General features: G+C 44.0%; 1 protein-coding gene across 1 annotated transcript in view; it reads right to left on the bottom strand.

Annotated features, from left to right (window-relative positions):
* USE1 (unconventional SNARE in the ER 1) overlaps positions 1-24,014 on the bottom strand; it is a 41,803-nt gene that overhangs the window by 13,318 nt on the left and 4,471 nt on the right. Inside the window, exon 2 of the mRNA XM_070747951.1 lies at positions 3,172-3,221. Coding sequence (XP_070604052.1) covers positions 3,172-3,221 — 50 coding nt within the window. The remainder of the gene's footprint in view (positions 1-3,171; positions 3,222-24,014) is intronic.

Here is a 24,014-nt window from a genome sequence, read left to right as displayed (position 1 = left end):
TCTATGGGGATTTTCAAGTCATCCATGTCATGGTCATACCAAAAGTGCTTTTTTTAAAGAGGCAACTGGACTTCCTTTGTTTTTTTTCCCTTGAAGATGTTTGGCATCTCACCCAAGATGTCCTCCAGAACAGTTTAGACAGTGATGGGCTGCCAAAATTTTTACTGCCACACTGTGGGAGTGGCTTATTTTGTAGGTGTGGCTTGATGGTCATGTGACCAGCTGGGAGTGGCTTAACAATCATGTGACTGGGGTGGCTTAAAGGTCATGTGACTGGACAAAATGGTACCAATGGACATAAAAAAAGAAACTCAAACTAAACACTGAAATAAAACATCAAGAAATTTAAAAGCAATCAAAAGATAATGTTGATAGGAACATATATATGATGTAGATTCGTCTGTAAATATGATTATGTATTGTTTTTAAGAAATGGAAAAAATTAATGAATACATTTTTTTAAAAGGTCATGTGACTGGGTGGGAGTGGCTTATCAACCAAGATAATAATAATAATAATATTAATAATAATAATAATAATAATAATAATAATAATAATTATTATTATTATTATTATTATTATTATTATTATTTATTAGATTTGTATGCCGCCCCTCTCCATGGACTTGGAGATAAGGTTTCAAATAGGTGTTTGGACTCTTTTTCAGTTGATTAAATCACATTATTTGAATAGCTATCAAAAAGGACAAATGTTAGAGAGCATTATTTGTTGAGGAGCCCAGTAACATTTTAAGGTTTTGTATCGAACCCATAAGGTTCTGTAAAATAACAGATTATGCAAGTACAGTAGTTCAATTTTCTTTAACCGCTATAAAAGTTCAGTTCTAGATAATAATTAAAATGATTAAAGCTTTTATGGGTAAAAACAGACTCTTTAATTATTTCCTGTTTTAAAAGTAATTAAGGATCATAGTAAGGACAATAAAAATAACTACAGTGATCCCTCGATTATCGCGAGGGTTCCGTTCCAAGACCCCTCGCGATAATCGATTTTTCGCGATGTAGGTTTGCGGAAGTAAAAACACCATCTGCGCATGCGCGCCCTTTTTTTCCATGGCCGCGCATGCGCAGATGGTGGAGGTGGGGAGCGACGAAAGTGCGGAAGCCGACAGATTGCTTTGAATGTCGGCTGCCCCTGCCCCCCAGCACCCGCTCGCCCGCCGTTCGCCCGCCCTTTGCCCGGCCACCCGCCGTTTGCTCGCTGCTCGCCCGGCCACCCGGGTTCGGGGGGGTGCTGGGAAGCCCCCCAGGCCGGCTGCGACCTTTTAAAACATCCGTGGCGCTTCCCAGCTGAGTCCTGAAGCCAAACGCGGAAGTTTGCCTTTGGCGTTTGGCTTCAGGACTCAGCTGGGAAGCGGCGCGGCTGTTTTAAAGGGTCGCAGCCGGCCTGGGGGGCTTCCCAGCACCCCCCCGAACCCGGGTTGGGGGTTCGGGGGGGTGCTGGGAAGCCCCCCAGGCCGGCTGCGACCTTTTAAAACAGCCGCGCCGCTTCCCAGCTGACTCCCGAAGCCAAACGCGGAAGTGGTTTTTTTTTTAATTAATATTTTTTTAAAATTTATATTTTTTAAAAAATCGCGATATAGCGTTTCGCGAAGATCGAGATCGCGAAACTCGAGGGATCACTGTATTATCAAAAAAAATGAGGCCACCTGTGGTTGGGTGGGGCTGTGGTAATTAGTGAGGCTGCTATAAATAGCAGCCTGTGGGTTTGGCCATGGTGGAGGATTATCTGATCTTTGTGTCTCATGGCTGCTTTACTGACTTTGACCTTTGTGTGCTGATTTTCCCCCCGCTTTGAAACTAAACCAGGGGAAAGTGTGTTTCACTTTGTGAAAAAAGAAGGACTGTGAATTACCTCACAGCTGCAAGCTAAGTATCACAGAACTGATAAGGGACTTGTACTAATTACCAGTTTGTTTGGAGATGAGTGCTCTTTGCTATACCGAAAGAGGGCGCGGTTTAAGTGAATTTTCATTATAAAGAACATTGTTTTGAATTTTCAAACGTGTGTGTGTCTGAAATTTGTACCTGTGAATTTTTGGGAGGATTCTAGAACAGAACTAAAGAAGCATCTTGTGTGAGAAGCAAAATGACTTCAAGGAAGTCCAGTTCAGAGTCCAGTTGACTGTTGAAAAACCACCCTTGAGACTCTTCATACCTCTTCCTCTCTTTTTTCATCCCCTTATGGAGAAGGCTACCATAATTAGCTGGGAAGGTCTAAGGAGGAGTGAAATTAAGATATGGTTCAATTCAACAGCAACATTAAAAAATAAAAAAGATAGCACATAAAACTAATATTCTATATTAGTTTTATAGGGGCGAGTACAAGTGCACTAGAGTGCCTTCTGTCCCCTGTCCTATTGCTCTCCTATATCTCCTATACCTTTCTTCTATTCCTGTATCTCTTCTTCTATTCCTTCATTGATATGTTCTATTCCTATACCTTCTTTTCTATTCTTTTTTAGATATATTTTACTATGAGTATCTCCTCTATAACCTTCATCATGTATTTTACTATGTGTATATAGATATACAGTATACCCACTAAAACCCTCATTGTGTATTGGAATAGATAGATAGATAGATAGATAGATAGATAGATAGATAGATAGATAGATAGATAGATATTTATTTATTTATTTATTTATTTATTTATTTATTTATTTATTTATTTATTGCTTCCAACTCCATCTCTTTACAGCATCGCCAATGGCCAGGGATGATGGGAATTTAAGCTGTACGTCTTCCATTTATGTTACAGTGATTCAGAATTTTTCTTTAGAGGCAATGAAGAATTGCCACCAATTCCTGTCCTATACTGTAATTTTCTGGCTCATTTCCTACACCAGGTTCATTTCCCAGAATCTTTTGCAATATATGACACATAGAAGGTAGAAGTGAAATCTGATTATTACTTTGTGCTTGCCAAAATAACCTAATTAAAATGGAACTGATTGCCAGCAAAGGTTAATATTCCCCGCAAGGACAGAATTGCAAGAGGTCTGGCATTAAAACTCATGAACATAAAACCCCAGAATCCAGTTTTCGTGTGATGCCTATCTATCCATCCTGTCTCGCCTTCTGAAATCTATAAATTGGACCGGATCAGTAACAAAGCAGACCCCTATCAGTCCTATAAAAAGAAACTCACCTGGGGTGTTTCTTCAATGTGAGTAACATCTCCTCCAGAGCAGCTACATACTAAGAAGAAAACAAAATGGCACATTTTGAATAATAGAATAAAATATAATTATTTTTTCTTAGGATGGGTATATGTTTATCCGAGGCATGTTTTAATTCAGTTCCTGGGGATTTACCAACCATGTCTGATGGGAGTTTGTTCCAAGCATCTACTACTCTTTCAGTAAAATAACATTTTCTCACGTTGCTTCTGATCTTTCCCCCAAGTAACCTCAGATTGTGTCCCCTTGTTCTTGTGTTCGCTTTCCTATTAAAAACACTTCCCTCCTGAACCTTATGTAACCCTTTTAACATATTAAATGTTTCGATCATAGAAACATAGAAGATTGACGGCAGAAAAAGACCTCATGGTCCATCTAGTCTGCCTTTATACTATTTCCTGTTTTTATTTTATTGGCCAAGTGTGATTGGACACACAAGGAATTTGTCTCGGTGCATACACTTTCAATGTACATAAAAGAAAAGATACATTTGTCAAGAATCATTTATTTATTTATTGGATTTGTATGCCGCCTATCTCCGTAGACTCAGGTACAACACCTAATGATTGTCATAGGGGTCAAATAAGCAATGAAGAAACAATCAATATTAATAAAAATCTTGAGGACACAAGCAACAAGTTATAAGTTATAACAGTCATAAGTGGGAGGAAATGGGTGATAGGAATGATGGAAAAAAACTAGTAATAACAGTAGTGCAGACTTTAGTAAATAGTTTGACATACTTGAAGCCAAAGGTAAAGGAACATATATTTATTTATAAACTAGTAGAAATAGAAATGCAGACTTAGTAAAAAGTTTGACAGTGGTGAAGGAATTATTTGTTTGGCATTTGGGAAAAAACTGTCTTTGTGTCCAGTTGTCTTGGTGTGCAGTGCTCTGTAGCGACGTTTTGAGGGTAGGACTTGAAACAGTTTATGTCCAGGATGCAAAGGGTCAGTTAATATTTTCGCGGCCCTCTTTTTGATTCGTGCAGTATACAGGTCCTCAATGGAAGGCAGGTTGGCAGCAATTGTTAATTAGCCCAAATCTGCCAAATGTGGCCTTCCAGCCTCCGGTAATACAAGCCAAGTCCAAAAATACTAGAGAATTTTTGAAGCCACACTCACTCTGATAAAAAGTTCCAAACAATTTCCCAGCAGCAATCAGCAACCAAATTATTATTATTTATTATTATTTATTAGATTTGTATCCCGCCTCTCTCTGAAGACTCGGGGCAGCTCACAACAGCAATAAAAACAATATAGTAGTGGAACAAATCTAATATTAAAAAACATATAAAACCCTATCATTATTTTTAAAAAACCAAACAGCACATTCATACCAAACATAAAACAAAGTATAAAAAAGCCTGGGGGAAAGGTGTCTCAACTCCCCCATGCCTGGTGGTATAAGTGAGTCTTGAGTAGTTTACGAAAGACAGCAACATATTAACTTCAAGATTAACATCAGAGCAACAATCATGCAAACAATGCCCCAATCAAGGAACTACCAAAAAGGCCAACAGTAAACAGCCCAACCAAAGAACCTCCAAGGCCACCAACACTGACAGGACAAATCACTAGTGTATAAACTGAGTTCGGGTAACAAAATGCCTGCAAGAAAACAACACTGAGCACTGAGGGACACACCCACACCCACACCTATACACACACACATTTAGAAACATAGAAGATTGAAGGCGGAAAAAGACCTCCTGGTCCATCTAGTCTGCTTGTATACTATTTCCTGTATTTTATCTTAGGATGGATATATGTTTATCCCAGGCATGTTTAAATTCAGTTACTGTGGATTTACCAACCACGTCTGCTGGAAGTTTGTTCTAAGCATCTACTACTCTTTCAGTAAAATCCTATTTTCTCACATTGCTTCTGATCTTTCCCCCAACTTACCTTAGATTGTGTCCCCTTGTTCTTGTGTTCACTTTCCTATTAAAAACACTTCCATCCTGAACCTTATTTAACCCTTTCTCATATTTAAATGTTTTGATCATGTCCCCCTTTTCCTTCTGTCCTCCAGACTATACAGATTGAGTTCATTAAGTCTTTCCTGATACGTTTTATGCTTAAGACCTTCCACCATTTTTGTAGCCTTTGGACCCGTTCAATTTTATCAATATCTTTTTGTAGGTGACGTCTCCAGAACTGAACACAACTGTTTCTGTATATATGTGAGTTCGATTGGATAGTTCATTAGGATTTATTATGGTTTATACTGTTCTTATTACTAATTATTTGACTTGCTTATTGTATGTATGTACTATTTATTGTTGCAAGCCACCCTGAGTCCCATTGGGATTGGGGGGGCATAGAAGTCAAATAAATTAAATTATATTAAATATACACACACACACTCAAACTTGAGCTACAAATATTTTCCTTAATTGACTCCAGTAATAACATTAAAACGGTGTTTCTTAATCCTGGCAACTCCCAAAATTCTTCAGCTTCAGAATTCGAATTCTGAGAGTTGAATTTTTCAAGCCATCCAACTTGAAAAATACGGCATTAAAGCATGAAGCTCGAAAGTAGCCTTGATTGGGTTGCTGTCAGGTATAGCATTAACTATGGTGAGTATTCTGAGCAGAGCCAGGTTACAAGCGGTGTGCCACAAGGGTCTGTTCTGGGTCCTATTCTTTTTAATATGTTTGTGAGTGACATAGGGGAAGGTTTGGTAGGGTAGGTTTGCCTATTTGCCAATGACTCTAAAGTGTGCAATAGGGTTGATATTCCTGGAGACGTCTGTAATATGGTAAATGATTTAGCTTTACTAGATAAATGGTCAAAGCAATGGGAACTGCAGTTTAATGTTTCCAAATGTAAAATAATGCACTTGGGGAAAAGGAATCCCCAATCTGAGTATTGTATTGGCAGTTCTGTGTTAGCAAAAACTTCAGAAGAGAAGGATTTAGGGGTAGTGATTTCTGACAGTCCCAAAATGGGTGAACAGTATGGTCGGGCGGTGGGAAAATAGGCGTTGATTGCTTACCTGAACGCCTCTTCTCGTACGGTGAGCGGGTACAGCAGTCACATGGGTTGCTCATGTCCAATCCGGTGGAACTGAGCCTAGTGTTAAAAAAGCTTGCTGGATCCGCCCCTTCCCCAGAATTCGCGAATCCATAGACTAGGCTCAGCTGTGAAGCTCTGTAGTGTTCAACTCTCATTGTTAGAGGAAGAAAGGTTATAGGAAGGTAAAGAAGACACATACAAGGGCGGGAAGTGACTGCTGTACCCGCTCACCGTACGAGAAGAGGCGTTCAGGTAAGCAATCAACGCCTATTCTCCGTACTGAAGGAGCGGGTCCAGCAGTCACATGGGACATACCCAATAGATGGTCCCTAGGGTGGGATTAGATTGCTATCGTGTGAGATAACGGATTGGAGTACCCTTCTGCCGAAGGCAGCGTCCGCTGAAGCGTAAGAGTCAATCTTGTAGTGCCTGATGAAGGAATTTGGCGAGGCCCAAGTGGCTGCTTTGCAGACCTCCTCCAACGGGGCTTGAGTCGCCCAAGCGGCCGAGGTGGCTGCGCTCCTGGTGGAATGCGCTGTGATGTTCCTTGGAACTGAGAGGGAGGCCGACTCGTAGGCCTTAGATATAGTCCCTCTGATCCAACGGCCTATTACTGTTGAAGACACTTTGGCACCCATGACTCTGGGGTGATAGGCTATAAAAAGTGCTTCTGACCTCCGAAAGGGTCCTGTGCGTTGGATATAGATTCTCAGCGCTCTAATGAGATCCAGGGTGTGCCATCTAATTGCCAAGGGATGGTCTCGTTGGAGGCAGAAGGAAGGTAGGACAATATCCTGAGTTCTGTGGAACATGGAACTGACCTTGGGTAAGAAGGTGGGGTCCAGTCGCAAGACTACCTTGTCCTGATGAAATTGACAAAGGTCCTGCCTGATTGAGAGGGCAGCCAGCTCCGAAATGCGTCGGGCAGAGGTAATAGCCACCAGGAATGCTACTTTAAAGGATAGGTACCTGAGGGACGCCGATTTTAGGGGTTCGTATGGTTCCTGCGTGAGGGAATGGAGAACCCGTGGCAAATCCCAGGATGGATACCTGTGGACCTTGGAAGGTCTGAGGTTGGCTATGCCCTTGAGGAATTCCTGAACTTCTGGAAAGGAAGGAAATGATTCTGTGTATGGGGATGCACAGGGGAGAGAGGCCTTCCTGTAGACACCACTGGTGAAACTTGCACCACGTGTGGTCGTAGATTCGATTGGACGAACCCCTTCTGGCCTTTAAAATGACCTCCACTGTATCGGGGTCGTGGCCACGCAGTTCTAAGTCTCTCCTGATAACAGCCAGGCGGTGAGGTGGAACCACTCCGGGTCTGGATGGAATGAGGCCCCCTGCCGCAGCATATCCCCCGAAACGGGGAGTCGCCAAGGGTCCTGGACGGACAACTGTTGGAGATCCGCGAACCAGGGCCGGCGGGGCCAATGAGGGGCGATTAAGATTACTCGGGCCCTCACGGTGAGGACCTTGTGAATCACGTCCGGGAGAATTGGAATTGGAGGGAATGCGTAAAGTAGGCCTGGAGGCCATGGGCTCCGGAGGGCATTGATTGCTTCCGCTCCCGGGGATGGAAATCTGGAAAAAAAGCGAGGGAGTTGGGCGTTCGCATTGGTCGCGAAGAGATCCAGAACTGGTAGGCCGAATCTGAGGCTGATTTGATGGAACAGGTCTTGATGGAGGTTCCACTCTCCTGGGTCTATCGTTGCTCGAGATAGCCAATCCGCCTGGACGTTGAGGCTCCCCGAGATGTGGTCGGCTAGGAGCGACCGAAGATGTTTTTCCGCCCAAAGGCCTAACTTGAGGGCCTCCCTCATGAGGGCCTTGGATCTCGTGCCCCCGTCTGCAGATATGGCTTTTTGTGGCAATGTTGTCGGTGAGAATGAGAACGTGCCGGTTGGGAATGCGAGGAGAGAAATGCTTCAGAGCCAGGGAAACGGCTCTTAACTCTAGCCAATTGATTGGCTTGGAAGCTTCCTCCGGGGACCACGTGCCCTGGGCTATCATCCCCTGGGCGTGGGCGCCCCATCCCGATAGACTGGCATCTGTGGTGATGACAAATTGATCCGGGCACCTGAACGGGGATCCTTTGTCCATGGCCGGAGACTTCCACCACTTGAAGGATCTGCGAACAATTGGTGGGATGACAATGCGACGACTTGAGTTGCTGTGCCCCGATCTCTGAAAGGGTAATAGGAGCCACTGTAGTTCCCTAGCATGAAGGCGAGCCCAGGGAATGATGCCTATGCATGACACCATCTTCCCCAAAAGGGAAGACAGGGTTACTATGGATACTGAAGGTTGAGATAAAATGCAAGAAATTAACTCCCCTATACTGAATTTTCTCTCAGGAGAGAGAAAGACCTGGGAGGATTCTGAATTAATAATGGATCCCAGGTGTAAGATGGATGTGGAAGGTTGGAGATGACTTTTGTCAAAGTTGATGGAAAATCCATGGTCCTGAAGAACTGACATGGTGACAGAAAGGTCTGTTTTCACTTTCTCTAGGGAGTTCCCATGAATCAAAATATCATCAAGATAACATAAAATGTGAATGGGAGACGCCCGGATATAGGCCGCCAGGGACCCCAAGAGCTTTGTAAAGACCCGAGGGGCCGAGGAAAGGCCAAATGGCATCGCCCTATACTGGAAATGCCTGCCCTGAAAGGAGAAACGTAAAAATTTTCTGTGGCATTTGGCTATAGGAATGTGGAGGTAGGCCTCAGTGAGGTCTAAAGAGACCATGAAATCTCCCGGGTGGATGGCGGCCAAAATGGATGATAAGGAGTGCATCTTAAACTTCCTATATTTGATGAATAGGTTCAGCTTCTTTAAATCCAAAATAGCTCTCCAACCTCCGGAGGATTTTGGAACCATAAATAGGATGGAATAAAAACCTAGACCCTTCTGACCGGGGGGAACCGGTTGAATGGCTCTGATGGACAATAAGTGGGAAATGGCCTCCTCCATACGGTTACAATCTGAGGAGGACCTGGGAGAAGGGCAGGAAATAAAACGTTTCGGGGGGGGGGGAAATAAATTCTAAAAGAAGGCCTGTTTGAACAGTGTCAATGACCCAGGGGTCCTTGGAGGTGAGACGCCAATTAGAGGCGAAATGGGCTAGGCGACCACCTATGGGAATCGAGGGAAAACTACCATCTAGGTTTTTTTGAAGCCCTGTTAGAGGACGCTCCCCTTTGGAAGCGAAAACCTCTGCCCCTGGAGTTCCTACCTTGGGAACGAAAGCGGGGGGAATACTGACCTGGAGATCTCTGATAGGAAGCCGCTTGATCTTGCTGACGCCCTGGGCGACGAAAGGACTGCGTTTTGGTAGCCTTTTTGGTGGTTGGACCCAATACTTTCTTCTTGTCCGTGGTTTCCGTGAGGAGTGGATCCAGAAGATCCCCGAAAAGAAGGTCGCGCTTTAAGGGTCCCAGAGATAACTGCCACTTCTGGCGTACTCCTGCTTGCCAAGGGCGAAGCCATAGGAGTCTTCTTGCCGTTGTAGAAGCTGCAATAGACTTAGCAGAAAATCTAGTAGATTGTAAAGTGGCATCAGCCACGTACTGAGCAGCTGCAAAGACCTTGTTGAAGTCTTGTTGACCTCTCAAGTCATCGGGAGGAATATGCTGTTGAAGTTGGCGAAGCCACAGAAGCATGGCTCTGGAGAAAAAGGAAGCCGCTGCAGAACTTTTAATGGCCCAGGAATCTGCGGTGAATCCTCTTTTGAGCATTTGTTCAATCCGCTTGTCCTCTGGGCGGAGGACTTCCTCTGCTTCGCCTGGCACAGCAGCCGCCGAGTGAAGGATCTTGACAGGTTCATCCGGTTTAGGAAAGGATAGGAGCTCTTCATAGGAAGAGGAGAGTTTGTACAATTTTTTGTCCTTGGTTGAGGGATTAAGCCCAGAGGCTGGGAAATCCCACTGCTTAAGTAAGGCATCTTTAAACAATTTAGGCATAGGAATTACCTCGTTATCCTCCTGTTCCTCTGTGAAGTAAGGTAAATTCTCCTCCGGGGGATCAGTGGATGTGGAGGCCTGTTTCTCCTGGGCCGCCAATCCCGTAGAAATTCTAGCTTTGAGGAGAAGAGATTTGAACAATTGAGAAGGAAAAATAGTAATTGGAGGAGGAACCTTTATTTGGGATTCCTCATCATCTGAGAGGCCTTGAAAAGGATCCTCATCCTCCTCCATATCCTCATATTCGTCCTGAGAGGAATCTGATTCATCCTGAATAGGAGCTCTAACCGCTGGGGAAGAACCCAAGGGGCGGGAGGGACGAGGAGGTGGAGGAGGTAAGGGAAGCGCATTGATGGTAGAGAATTTAGCATCAATGGCCTTGGATAACACAGAAAAAATAGATTGGAATTCAGGAGGTAAACTAGAAATATCAGCAGGAATGGCAGAAGAATCCCTGAAGGCCTGGGAGGATCCTGGCTGGGGGGAATCTTCAATAATATCTGGTTCCTCTGGACCTATTCCCCATAGGTTAGGTTGGGGTCTGTCTAGGTTTGGCTCATCCAGAGATAACACAGGGACCCCAGAAGGAGGCAGATTAGAAGCCTCTGGGGGGTCTTGACTACTGAGTACTTGGGCCTGTACTTTCAAACGCTTTGCTGATTTGTCATGGATTCTTTGTAGGGCTAGGTCCCTTCTCTTCTCAGCCCTGGTGACCTTGGTCGAGGGGCGGGCCCCTGAAGAAGAGGAGGTCGAGGCCTGGGGGATACTGGTAATCTCATCGCCTGTAGGCCTGGCCTCTCTGGGACCTTGAGTGGTGCCTCTCTTGGGAAAAGTAGCCATAGTCTGACAATTAACAGAAGACAAGGCTGAGCCAAATAACTGAATAATTAGGGAGAAGAATTTCAAAGACTTCCCAAGAGGAATGGATCCTGCTCCGAGGCCTCGGAGCTGCTGAGACTTGAGGGCAATCTGGGCAAACCCAGAGTTCGTGTCCCCAAATACAGCGTGGCCAGCCTCCCTAAACTTTAATTAAAGTAACCAAGGCACTCTGGTTGGAGGCTTAGCCGGTGGAGAATTAAGCCTGAGCGTCCCAAAGCCCACTCCGGGATCCAAGCGGTGGACTGAGGCCTACGCGGCTGGCAGAAGGCCAACACGAGAGGCCTAAATTTAAAAAGGGCGCGAAGGCCTTCGCGCCGAAAAATCGCTCCGTAATAGAATTCTTAAAGGGGAAGCGATCGACTAAGTCCAGGAGACTAGAAACAAGCGTCTCACTCCGCAGGAGGTATTTCTTAAGCCCTTTAACAATAATACTATAATGAATCAATGAAGCAATACTTGCACCAAGACCTCCAGGCCAAAGGATTAAAGGAATCCACAAGCGGCAGCGGGGATCGTAAACGGCAAAACAGCCGGGGGAAAACGAAACCGCAACTTCTCCCAAGGAAAAAAGCCGAGCCACAAACGGCTGGCGCTATTAGTGCAAGTAAACAAATAAGGATAAACAATTCTTACTACTTTTGAAGGAAAGATCGAAGGGAAGGTGTTAGAATGTTGAACGAGCTATCACAATACAACCGCAGGATATGCGAACTGAGCGAATTCTGGGGAAGGGGCGGATCCAGCAAGCTTTTTTAACACTAGGCTCAGTTCCACCGGATTGGACATGAGCAACCCATGTGACTGCTGGACCCGCTCCTTCAGTACGGAGAAGCAAGTAGGATGCTTGGCTGCATAGCTAGAGGTATAACAAGCAGGAAGAGGGAGATTGTGATCCCGTTATATAGAGCGCTGGTGAGACCACATTTGGAATACTATGTTCAGTTCTGGAGACCTCACCTACAAAAAGATATTGACAAAATTGAACGGGTCCAAAGATGGGCTACAACAATGATGGCAGGTCTTAAGCATAAAACATATCAGGAAAGACTTCATGAACTCAATCTGTATAGACTGGAGGACAGAAGGAAAAGGGGGGACATGATCGAAACATTTAAATATGTGAAAGGGTTAAATAAGGTTCAGGAGGGAAGTGTTTTTAATAGGAAAGTGAACACAAGAACAAGGGGACACAATCTGAAGGTAGTTGGGGGAAAGATCAAAAGCAACATGAGAAAATATTATTTTACTCAAAGAGTAGTAGATCCTTGGAACAAACTTCCAGCAGACGTGGTAGATAAATCCACAGTAACTGAATTTAAACACGCCTGGGATAAACATATATCCATCCTAAGATAAAATACAGAAAATAGTATAAGGGCAGACTAGATGGACCAGTAGGTCTTTTTCTGCCGTCAGACTTCTATGTTTCTATGTTTCTATCCTTGGAATAAACTTCCAGCAGACGTGGTTGGTAAATCCACAGTAACTGAATTTAAACATGCCTGGGATAAACATATATCCATCCTAAGATAAAAATACAGGAAATAGTATAAGGGCAGACTAGATGGACCATGAGGTCTTTTTATGCAGTCAGTCTTCTATGTTTCTAACTCCCAGGACTGTAGCAAGAATAGAACAAAATGCAGCCTTAAGTGGGCAACTACTAGTGCAGAGATCTTCAAACATGGCAACTTTGAGACTTGTGGACTTCAACTCCCAGAATTCTCTAGCCAGCTTTGCTTGCTGGAGAATTCTGGGAGTTGAAGTCCACAAGTCTCAAAGTTGCCAAGTTTGGGGGCCACTTATACTAGTGGTTTAAAAGGATGCTTTTTACAGGAGAAACTTGAGGGAGGAGGCAAAGCCTCTTACTCCTAAATGACTGAGGAAATGTCAACCCTAATTATTTTTCCAGAACTTGATATGCCTGAATTTGGCAAGGCAGATAAGGGGGAACAGGATAAATGAAAGCATGTCCTTCCAATTGTAATAGCAACCCCGCCTTTTTCCTCCAGCCCTCCACCCTCATCCTTAAGAAGGGAACAGGAATCCACATGTCTCCCCCAAACAAGAAAAACAACCACAACAAAAGTGAGCTATGGGGCATCAAGCCAATTGCCACACTGGAGCCGGTGAGGTTTTCTCAGAGGAGTGGAGAGAAAAAAAGGAATAATATCTGTGAGACAAGAGGTGGGCTGTTCATAGCGAGATCCTTGTCTGGGAGCTTCTTTGTGAAACTGAAAATGTGCTTCTGGAAAGAGTACATGAGAACAAAGGAGCAACCCTTCCCCAAGGCTGGTAGAGCCAGTGTGCTGCTCTGTAGCATTGGTGAATTATGATGCTGAATCTCCAGCAAAGAATCCTTTTGTAGTTGGGACTAGGCCTATTTTAAGACTTCATAGAGGAGGCCAATGGCGCACAATAGATGCGTGCATCATACATTGGTGCGCATCATACCAAAAATACATCACACAGTCCTTAGCGCTTGGGAAGTGTCCGACTTGTGATATTATGATACAAAATCCAGCATAGACCATTTGCTGTCTATTTCTGTTTCTTGGTGAATATAATAATAATAATAATAATAATAATTATTATTATTATTATTAATAATAATAATAATAAATAATAATAATAAATAATAATAATAAATAATAATAATAATAACCCCACCCCTCCCTTTCCTTCTTTCTTCCTCACCCTTCTTCCCCCCTTATCTTCTTTAGATAAGTTAATTATGATTGTTAGAATGTACATTATATATACCCCTTTTGCTTTTTTGCACCCTGTTTTAATGTATATATTCAATAAACATATTTTTAATAATAATAATAATAATGCTAATAATAATAATAATAATAATAATACTTGTATGCCGCCCCTCTCTGAAGACTATAGATCAGTGTTTTTCAACCGGTGTGCCGCGGCACACTGGTGTGCCGCGAGACATCATCAGGTGTGCCGCGAAGCTCAGCTTCTGAGACCGGAAGCTGAGCTTTATTCTTTGCGCCCAGCTGGAGCTTCCCAGTGGAGGCGGCAACAAGTGTCCTTTCGGGCCCGGTGGGAGGGCAATGGCAGCAGGAACAGGAGGCTGCCGGCTGCAGCGGCCCCGGGCAGTTGCTGGGGGATGGCAGCCGCGAGCAAGAGCTCCAGGGCGGAGCCACCAGCAGCACCCCGCCCAGCTGGAGCTTTCCTGGCGGGGGTGGCAACAATTGTCCTTTGGGGCCCGGCGGGAGGGCAATGGCAGCGGAAACAGGAGGCTGCCGGCTGCAGCGGCCCCGGGCACCGTTCCCTGTAGGCTGCGCACGCCTGCGCCACCAGCAGCCCAAAATGCCCCCCTGCGCACCCTTTTCCAGGGGCACGCAGAGAGCCGCGGCCACCCGCCTGCCTGCCCGATTTCCCTCCGCGCGGCTGGGGACGTGGATCCACCGCCCTCGCCAGCCCAATCTCCCTCCACCCGGCTGGGGAGGTGGATTCGCTGCCCCCGCCAGTCTGATTTCCCTCCGGTGGCTGGGGACGCGGATCCACCGTCCTCGCCAGCCTGATCTCCCTCCACCCGGCTGGGGAGGTGGATTCGCCGCCCCCGCCAGCCCGATTTTCCTCCAGTGGCTGGGGACGCAGATCTACCGCCCTCGCCAGCCTGATCTCCCTCTGTGGGGGGGCGGGGCGGGCGACGAACCGACGACCGGGGGCTGTCCGTCCGTGTTGGGTGGTGCAGGGCAGGCACAGGCAGCCCCAGGGGAGAACAAGGGAGGGAGAGAAAGGAAAGAGAGAGAAAGGGAGGGAGAGAAAATTGAATGAAGGAGGGAGAGAAAGAAAGAGTAAGAGGTAGAAAGGATAGAGAAAAAGGAAGAGAAAGGGAGGGGGAGAAAGGAAAGAGGGAGGAAGGGGGGAGAGAAAGAAGATATGAAAGAGGGAGAAAAAGAAAGAGATATAGAAAGGAAAGCGGGAGAGAAAGGAATGAGAGAGAAAGGGAGGGAGAGAAAGGGAATGAAAGAGGGAGAAGGGGTGAGAGATAGAAAGGATAGACAGAAAGGGAGAGAAAGGAAAGAGAGAAAGGGAGGGAGAGGAAGGAAAGAGAGATGAGAGAGGAAGGAGGAGACAGAGAGGAAGGAAGGGAGAAAGAAAGAGGGATGGAGAAAGGAAGGGAGAGAAAGAGGGAGGGAGAGAGAAATAGAGCGAAAGGGAGGAAGAGAGATTTTTTTGTCCAAACTTTTTTTAGCCCCACCCCCCTCAATGTTCCCCAGGATTTTGAAAATATGAAAAATGTGGCGCGGCTCCAAAAAGGTTGGGAAACACTGCTATAGATAATAATAACAATAATAACAATAATAATAATAATAACAATAACAATAATAATATTGAGGAGAAGCAGCTAGAGAAATTAGTGAAATACGAAGATCTAAAAATCGAGCTGCAACAACTCTGGCATAAGCCAGTGAAAGTGGTCCCAGTGGTCCCACTTTCAGCGGACATTTGAAAACCATCAGAACTGACAAAATTTCCATCTGTCAATTACAAAAGGCCGCTTTACTGGGATCGGCAAACATAATTCGCCGCTACATCACGCAGTCCTAGGTGCTTGGGAAGCGCCTGACTGGTGATGAAATACGAAATCCAGCATAGTGATCTCGTTAGCTATGTTGTATTGACATAATAATAATAATAATAATAACAACAACAACAACAACAACAGAGTTGGAAGGGACCTTGGAGGGCTTCTAGTCCAGTAATGGTGAACCTTTTTTTCATCGAGTGCCAGAAGAGTTGTGCACATGCTGTGGCACATGAGCAAGTGCCCACACCCATAATTCAATGCCTGGGGAGGGCGAAAACAGCTTCCCACGGCCCCTGGAGTCCCTCCGAAGGATGGAAATGGTCTGTTTCTCAACTTCTGGTGGACCCAGTAGGTCATGTTTCGCCCTCCCCAGGCTACAAAGGCATCCCAGGAGCTGGGGGAGGGTAAAAACGCCCGCCCCCATCCCCCAGGAAGGTCTCTCGAAGCCAAAAATGCCCTCCCAGAGCCTCTGTGTGGGCAAAAAATCAACTGGCCAGCACCCACCTGCATGTTGGAGTTGAGCTAGGGCAATGGCTCGTGCGCCAGCAGATAAGGTTCCGTGTGCCACCTGTGGCACCGATGTACATCACTGTACTAGACCAAATAGTCCAACTCCCAAATTTATTTATTTATTTATTTGTTTGTTTGTTTGTTTGTTTGATTTGTATGTCGCCCCTCTCCGTAGACTCGGGGCGGCTCACAGAAACAATAAAACAATGTACGACAAATCTAATAATTTAAAAACACTAAAAACCCAATTATTAAAAGCAAACATACACACAAACATACCATGCATAAACTGTATAGGCCCGTGTGTGTGTGTGTGTGTCTCAATTCCCCCATGCCTGATGGCAGAGGTGGGTTTTAAGGAGTTTACAAAAGGCAACAAGTAGGGGGGGGCAATTCTAATCTCCGGGGGGAGCTGGTTCCAGAGGGTCGGGGCCACCACAGAGAAGGCTCTTCCCCTGGGTCCCGCCAAACGACATTGTTTAGTCGACGGGACCCGGAGAAGGCCAACTCTGTGGGACATAACCGGTTGCTGTGATTTGTGCGGCAGAAGGCGGTCCCGGAGATATTCTGGTCCGATGCCATGAAGGGCTTTATAGGTCATAACCAACACTTTGAATTGTGACCGGAAACTGATCGGCAACCAATGCAGACTGCGGAGTGTTGGTGTAACATGGGCATATCTAGGGAAGCCCATGATTGCTCTCGCAGCTGCATTCTGCACGATCTGAAGTTTCCGAACACTCTTCAAAGGTTGCCCAACATCTTCTTAAAAACTTCCAGTGTTGGAGCATTCACAACTTCTGGAGGCAAGATGTCCCACTGATTAATTGTTCTGTCAGGAAATGTCTCCTTAGTTCTAAGTTGCTTCTTTCCTTGATTAGTTTCCACCCACTGCTTCTTGTCCTACCCTCAGGTGCTCTGGAGAATAGATTGACTCATTCTTCCTTGTGACGACTCCTGAGATATTGGAACACTGCTATCATGTCTCCCTTAGTCCTTCTTTACATTAAACCAGACATACCCAGCTCCTGCAACCGTTCTTCATTTGTTTTAGCCTCCAGTCCCCTAATCCTCTTTGTTGCTCTTTTCTGCACTCTTTCTAGAGCAGTGTTTCCCAAACTAGGCCACTTGAAGGTATCTGGACTTCAACTCCCAGAATTCCCCAGCCAGCATTTGCTGGCTGGGGAATTCTGGGAGTTGAAGTCCAAGGTTGGGAAACACTGGTCTAGAGACTCAACATCCTTTTTACATTGTGGCGACCAAAATTGAATGCAGTATTCTAAGTGTGCAATGTTTCTGCAATGTTTCCAGCAATTCAAAGTGTTGGTTCACAATTCAAAGTGTTGGTCATAACCTTTAAATCCCTACATGGCATTGGACCAGAATACCTCCGGAACCGCCTGCTACCGCACGAATCCCAGCGGCCGATAAGGTCCCACAGAGTTGGCCTTCTCCGGGTCCCATCGACTAAACAATGTCGTCTGGCGGGCCCCAGGGGAAGAGCCTTCTCTGTGGCGGCCCCGGCCCTCTGGAATCAACTCCCCCTGGAGATTAGAATTGCTCCCACCCTCCTTGTCTTCCGTAAACTACTTAAGACCCACTTATACCGCCAGACATGGGGGATTTGAGACACCTTTCCCCCAGGCTTATTATAATTTATGTTTGGTATGTATGTGCTGTTTCGTTTTTAATTATGATAGGGTTTTTAGTTTTTTTTCTTAATATTAGATTTGTGCCTATATATATATTGTTTTATCGTTTGTTGTGAGCCGCCCCGAGTCTTCGGAGAGGGGCGGCATACAAATCTAATAAATTATTATTATTATTATTATTATTATTATTATTATTATTATTATTATTATTGGGATTTGTATTTCAAACTCCAAACAATACAGCAGGCTGCTGGCAATGTTGATAACACTATGATGTTTTTTGAGTCTTCTATGGCCAGAAATTGGTATTTCTTTCTTCATAGAAAGAAGACTTGCCACCAAATTCTAGCGGTGGGATATCAAACCACTTTAGGTGATGTGAGTCAAAGTCTTAAAGCTCATCTTAATTGAGATCCAGACTGCGATCACGAGAGAAGCCCACAGATTGTCAAGAAGTAGCACTCGGTGGCTATTCCATAATGAAATCAGACAAGCTTGTACCAGACTGATAGCTACTTCCCTTTAATTCCAGTTTTTGAAACTAAAATTGCCTCTGAACGTTCTGTCAAAATTAACAGCAATCAGCATGTTTCATCTGCGAAGAATCCATAATGTATGTCACCTTTGTTTTAAAAAAATCATCTGAGCTTCCGACTATGTTCTACAAGTTAGAAAAACTAAGGCTGCAATGCCAACATACACACTAACTCCAAATGCATTCAGCAGTTGTTTCTGAGTAAATATTCATAGGATTTCTGGAGATATAGTTCTGTTAGCATGCCACAGTAAAAATAACTAGGTCTTGTGCCACCTTAAAGTTGTATTAACTAACAAATACACAAATAATCAGTGAAAAGTGAAATTTACTGTATTGTGATTCAGAAACATAGAAACATAGAAGACTGATGGCAGAAAAAGAGCTCATGGTCCATCTAGTCTGCCCTTATACTATTTCCTGTATTTTATCTTACAATGGATATATGTTTATCCCAGGCATGTTTAAATTCAGTTACTGTGGATTTACCAACCACGTCTGCTGGAAGTTTGTTCCAAGGATCTACTACTCTTTCAGTAAAATCATATTTCCTCATGTTGCTTTTGATCTTTCCCCCAACTAACTTCAGATTGTGTCCCCTTGTTCTTGTGTTCACTTTCCTATTAAAAACACTTCCCTCCTGAACCTTATTTAACCCTTTAACATATTTAAATGTTTTGATCATGTCCCCCCGTTTTCCTTCTGTCCTCCAGACTATACAGATTGAGTTCATTAAGTCTTTCCTGATACGTTTTATGCTTAAGACCTTCCACCATTCTTGTAGCCCGTCTTTGGACCCGTTCAATTTTGTCAATATCTTTTTGTAGGTGAGGTCTCCAGAACTGAACACAGTCTTCCAAATGTGGCCTCACCAGCGCTCTATATAAGGGGATCACAATCTCCCTCTTCCTGCTTGTTATGCCTCTAGCTATGCAGCCAAGCATCCTACTTGCTTTTCCTACTGCCTGACCACACTGCTCACCCATTTTGAGACTGTCAGTCAAACGTTTACACTATTAATACCATGTGTTTATTTTTAAATTGCTGTAAGATTCTCCCAGTTTAAGAACGTCAATCTGTTTAAAAAAAGGGAGGGTTTTTTAAAATGTAATTGTCTAGAAACTACATCCCAGGGAAGTATGATCAAAACTTATTCCCATGAACTAAGCATAGTTTGCTAATAACCAATCCTACATTTCACATCAAATTCCTTCTCTACATCAGAATGTGAAGTGACATAATAACAAGAGTGGATTCTTTATTAGCCTCACAATTATGACACTATGTTTTGACTGCTACCATCTGATCTGGCTCTCAGTTAACCAATGACTTCATAATCATGTTTAGTTTCTGAGCTGGCTGCAAAAACTCTGAACCATGAAACCCGAGTCTGTGTCAGTGACAAGTGAACTAAATTAACAGGCTGTGGAAATACTGTACACAAGTATGTTATAGGCCACGTTCAGAAATAAAAATCAATATTTGAAGGGATTTATTAATTAAATATTAAATATAATTTATTAAATATTAATAACAGGAAACAATATGGCCCAGAATGCCCAAGAAACAAAGCAAAACTGAACTTAAAAGTTTCATTTACTCATTAATCTACTTCACTTGAATAGAACAGAATAGAATTTTATTGGCCAAGTGTGATTGGACACACAAGGAATTTGTCTTGGTGCATATGCTCTCAACGTACATAAAATAAAATATACATTTGTCAAGAATCATGTGGTACAACACTTAATGATTGTCATAGGGGTCAAATAAGCAATGAAGAAGCAATATTAATAAAAATCTTAGGATATACGCAACAAGTTACAGTCATACAGTCAACATGGGAGGAAATGGGTTAAAGGAATGATGAGAAAAACTAGTAGAATAGAAGTGCAGATTTAGTAGAAAGTCTGACAGTGTTGAGGGAATTATTTGTTTAGTAGAGTGATGGCGTTCGGGAAAAAACTTTAAAGTCCTACATGACATGGGACCAGGTTAACCTATGGAACCGTCTTTGCCCCATTACTTACTTACTTTATTTATTTATTTAGACTTCTATCCCGTCCTTCTCAACCAACTCAGGGTGGCGTACGTACAACATTATGAATACAGTGCAAAGTGTATAAGAAATCTAATATTAAAATATTAAAAAACTTAAAAATTCTAAAACCCCAATTCATTCTAAACACAATCATCCACATTTATCCAACTGGTCAAGCCACTTATAACATTGGCTGGAGCTGGCTCTCAACACTCACGGCTCTCATGCCCGCCGGCAAAGATGAGTGTTCAAGACTTTGCAAAAGGCCAGGAGGGACGGGGCAGTACGTATCTCTGGAGGGAGATCGTTCCAAAGGGACAGGGCTACCAAAGAGAAGGCTCTTCCCCTTGGCCCTGCCAGACAGCATTGCCTGGCCAACGGGACCTGGAGAAGGCCGACCCTGTGGGACCTAACTGGCTGCTGGGATACATGAGGCAGAAGAGCGTCCTGTAGTAATCTGGTTCTAAGCCATGTAGAAACATAGAAACATAGAAGATTGACGGCAGAAAAAGACCTCATGGTCCATCCAGTTTGCCCTTATACTATTTCCTGTATTTTATCTTAGGATGGATATATGTTTATCCCAGGCATGTTTAAATTCAGTTACTGTGGATTTGCCAACCACGTCTGCTGGAAGTTTGTTCCAAGGATCTACTACTCTTTCAGTGAAATAATATTTTCTCACGTTGCTTTTGATCTTTCCCCTTTCTCACATTGAAAATATCATAGTCTATCTAATTTTATTGGGGTCGTATTTTCTTTATTCAGACAAATGAATCTTATGCGTCAGTTGGCACCAGGTATTTTTCCTTAGATACAGTAATTCCTTTGGCAAATTAAATGGCTGTTGTTCCCAAAAAAGCACCTACCACCTCGGCCAAAAGCGTTCAGTAGAGTCACAATCAGAACCTGTAGGACTTTAGAGGTCAAAACCAACACTTTGAATTGTGTCCAGAGACCAATCGGCAACCAATACAGCTCGCGGAGTGATGTTGAAATGTGGGCAGAGCTTGGAAGACTCACAATAGCTCGTGTGGCTTCATTTTGCACTACAGTATTTGCAATCTCTGAACACTCTTCAAAGTTAGCCCCATGTAGAGAGCATTGCAGTAGTCGAACCTTAGACTGTCCCCATCTAGCCAGGCAGGCAAACAATGCTGTGCACACCCTCAGCCAGAGAATTCCAACATGTGAGGTCTCGGAACAAAGATTTCCAACCCCCAGGCCACCACCCACTACCAAGCCTTGAGAGCCTTTCGGAACCAGGATGCAGAAGTGGCCGGTGAGTGAGTGTACACATAGTTCACACACACACACACACAGAAACATTAGTGCGCAAAGCCAGAAAGGTTGGGGAACTCTGATCTAGGAAGAGAGTCTTCTCTACTGTTGCCACCGCCATGTGGGACATTCTCTTTCCTGAATGTGACATGGATGAAAACATCAGTCTGCAGCCTTGATTAAGATGCAGAGGAACACATAGTCGTGTGGCTCACTCCTTTCTTTCTTTCTTTCTTTCCTTCTTTTTTTCTTTCTTTCTTTCCTTCTTTCTATCTTTCTTTCTTTCTTTCTTTCTTAATTAGATTTGTATGCTGCCACTCTCCGCAGACTCGGGGCGGCTAACAACAATAAAAAGACAACGTAAACAAATCTAATATTAAAAAATCTAAAAACCCCAATTTAAGAGATCAGTCATACATACAGTCATACCATACATAAATTTTATAAGCCTAGGGGAAGGGAATATTTCAATTCCCCCATGCCTGACGACAGAGGTGGGTTTTTAAGAGCTTACGAAAGGCAAGGAGGGTGGGGACAACTCTGATATCTGGGGGGAGTTGGTTCCATAGGGTCAGGGCCGCCACAGAGAAGGCTCTTCCCCTGGGTCCCGCCAAACGACATTGTTTAGTCGACGGGACCCGGAGAAGGCCAACTCTGTGGGACCTAACTGGTCGCTGGGATTCGTGCGGCAGAAGGCGGTCCCGGAGATATTCTGGTCCGATGCCATGAAGGGCTTTATAGGTCATAATCAACACTTTGAATGGTGACCGGAAACCGATCGGCAACCAGTGCAGACTGCTTTGAATGCCCTCCTGTTGCCTTTTGATTAAGTTTTAATGCTGAATTTTAATCTTTGCTTCATTTGACTTTTACATTTTATATACCCTGTTTATGTTTTAATATTTTACTTGTATACTACTCCTCTGTAGAGGATGGGCGGTTTCAAAGGAGGGCGTTTACCCAGGTTCGCCTGATGCACCAGTTGCAGCCCTATTTGGACCGGGAGTCACTGCTCACAGTCGCTCATGCCCTCATCACCTCGACATTCGATTACTGCAACACTCTCTACATGTGGCTACCTTTGAAAAGTGTTTGGAAACTTCAGATCATGCAGAATGCGGCTGCGAGAGCAATCATGGGCTTTCCCAGATATGCTCATGTTTCGTCAACACTCCGCAGCCTGCATTGGCTGCCGATCAGTTTCCAGTCACAATTTAAATTGTTGGTTATGACCTATAAAGCCCTACATGGCATCAGACCAGAATACCTCCGGAACCGCCTTCTGCCGCATGAATCCCAGCAACCGATTAGGTCCCATAGAGTTGGCCTTCTCCAGGTCCCGTAGACAAACCAATGCCGTCTGGCAGGGCCCATGGGAAGAGCCTTCTCTGTGGCGGCCCCGGCCCTCTGGAATCAGCTCCCCCCAGAGATTAGGATTGCCCCCACCCTCCTTGCCTTTCATAAATTCCTGAAAACCCATCTATGTCACCAGGCAGGGGGAAATTGATATGCCCTTAGCTGTTTTATTTTATGTATGGTTTGCTCGGGTTGTATGATTGTTTTTTAATAAGGGTTTTAAAAACTGTTTTAATATTGATTTGTACAACATTGCTTGTTGTGAGCCGCTCCGAGTCCTCGGAGAGGGGCGGCATACAAATCTAATCAATAAATAAGTAAATTAAAAAATTGATACAACAAACAAATAAATAAAAAGAAATGAAGGAAAATTTCTTCCTTTAGTCGTAGGGAAACAAACGATGGTCAGCTGATCATTCCATTCCAAGCAGTCAGTATTAAAATTATGCCTTGACAATTTGAGGCATAAAACAATCTGGTTGTTTTTCCTCCTTCTATTTTCAGACTGTCTTCAGACTGCGGGGCAGAAATTATCTGCAATCGATTTTACATGAGCCATGTTCAGACCTTTCTCAAATGGAAAAAAAGCTGAAAAGGCTTTCATAGAAACATAGAAGATTGACGGCAGAAAAAGACCTCCTGGTCCATCTAGTCTGCCCTTATACTATTTTCTGTATTTTATCTTAGGATGGATATATGTTTATCCCAGGCATGTTTAAATTCAGTCACTGAGGATTTTATTTATTTATTGGATTTCTATGCTGCCCCTCTCCGCAGACTCGTGGCGGCTAACAACAATGATAAAAAACAGCATGTAACAATCCAATTAAAAAACCAACTAAAAACCCTCATTATAAAACCAAACATACACACAAACATACCATGCATAACTTGTAATGGCCTAGGGGGAAGGAATATCTTAATTTACCAACCACGTCTGCTGGAAGTTTGTTCCAAGCATCTACTACTATGACCTATAAAGCCCTTCATGGCACCGGACCAGATTATCTCA

Source organism: Erythrolamprus reginae, chromosome 1 (genome assembly GCF_031021105.1).
Source record: "Erythrolamprus reginae isolate rEryReg1 chromosome 1, rEryReg1.hap1, whole genome shotgun sequence".
Lineage (NCBI taxonomy): Eukaryota > Metazoa > Chordata > Lepidosauria > Squamata > Dipsadidae > Erythrolamprus > Erythrolamprus reginae.
Note: the sequence above shows the minus strand (reverse complement) of the source record. Positions and strands in the feature narration are given on the sequence as shown.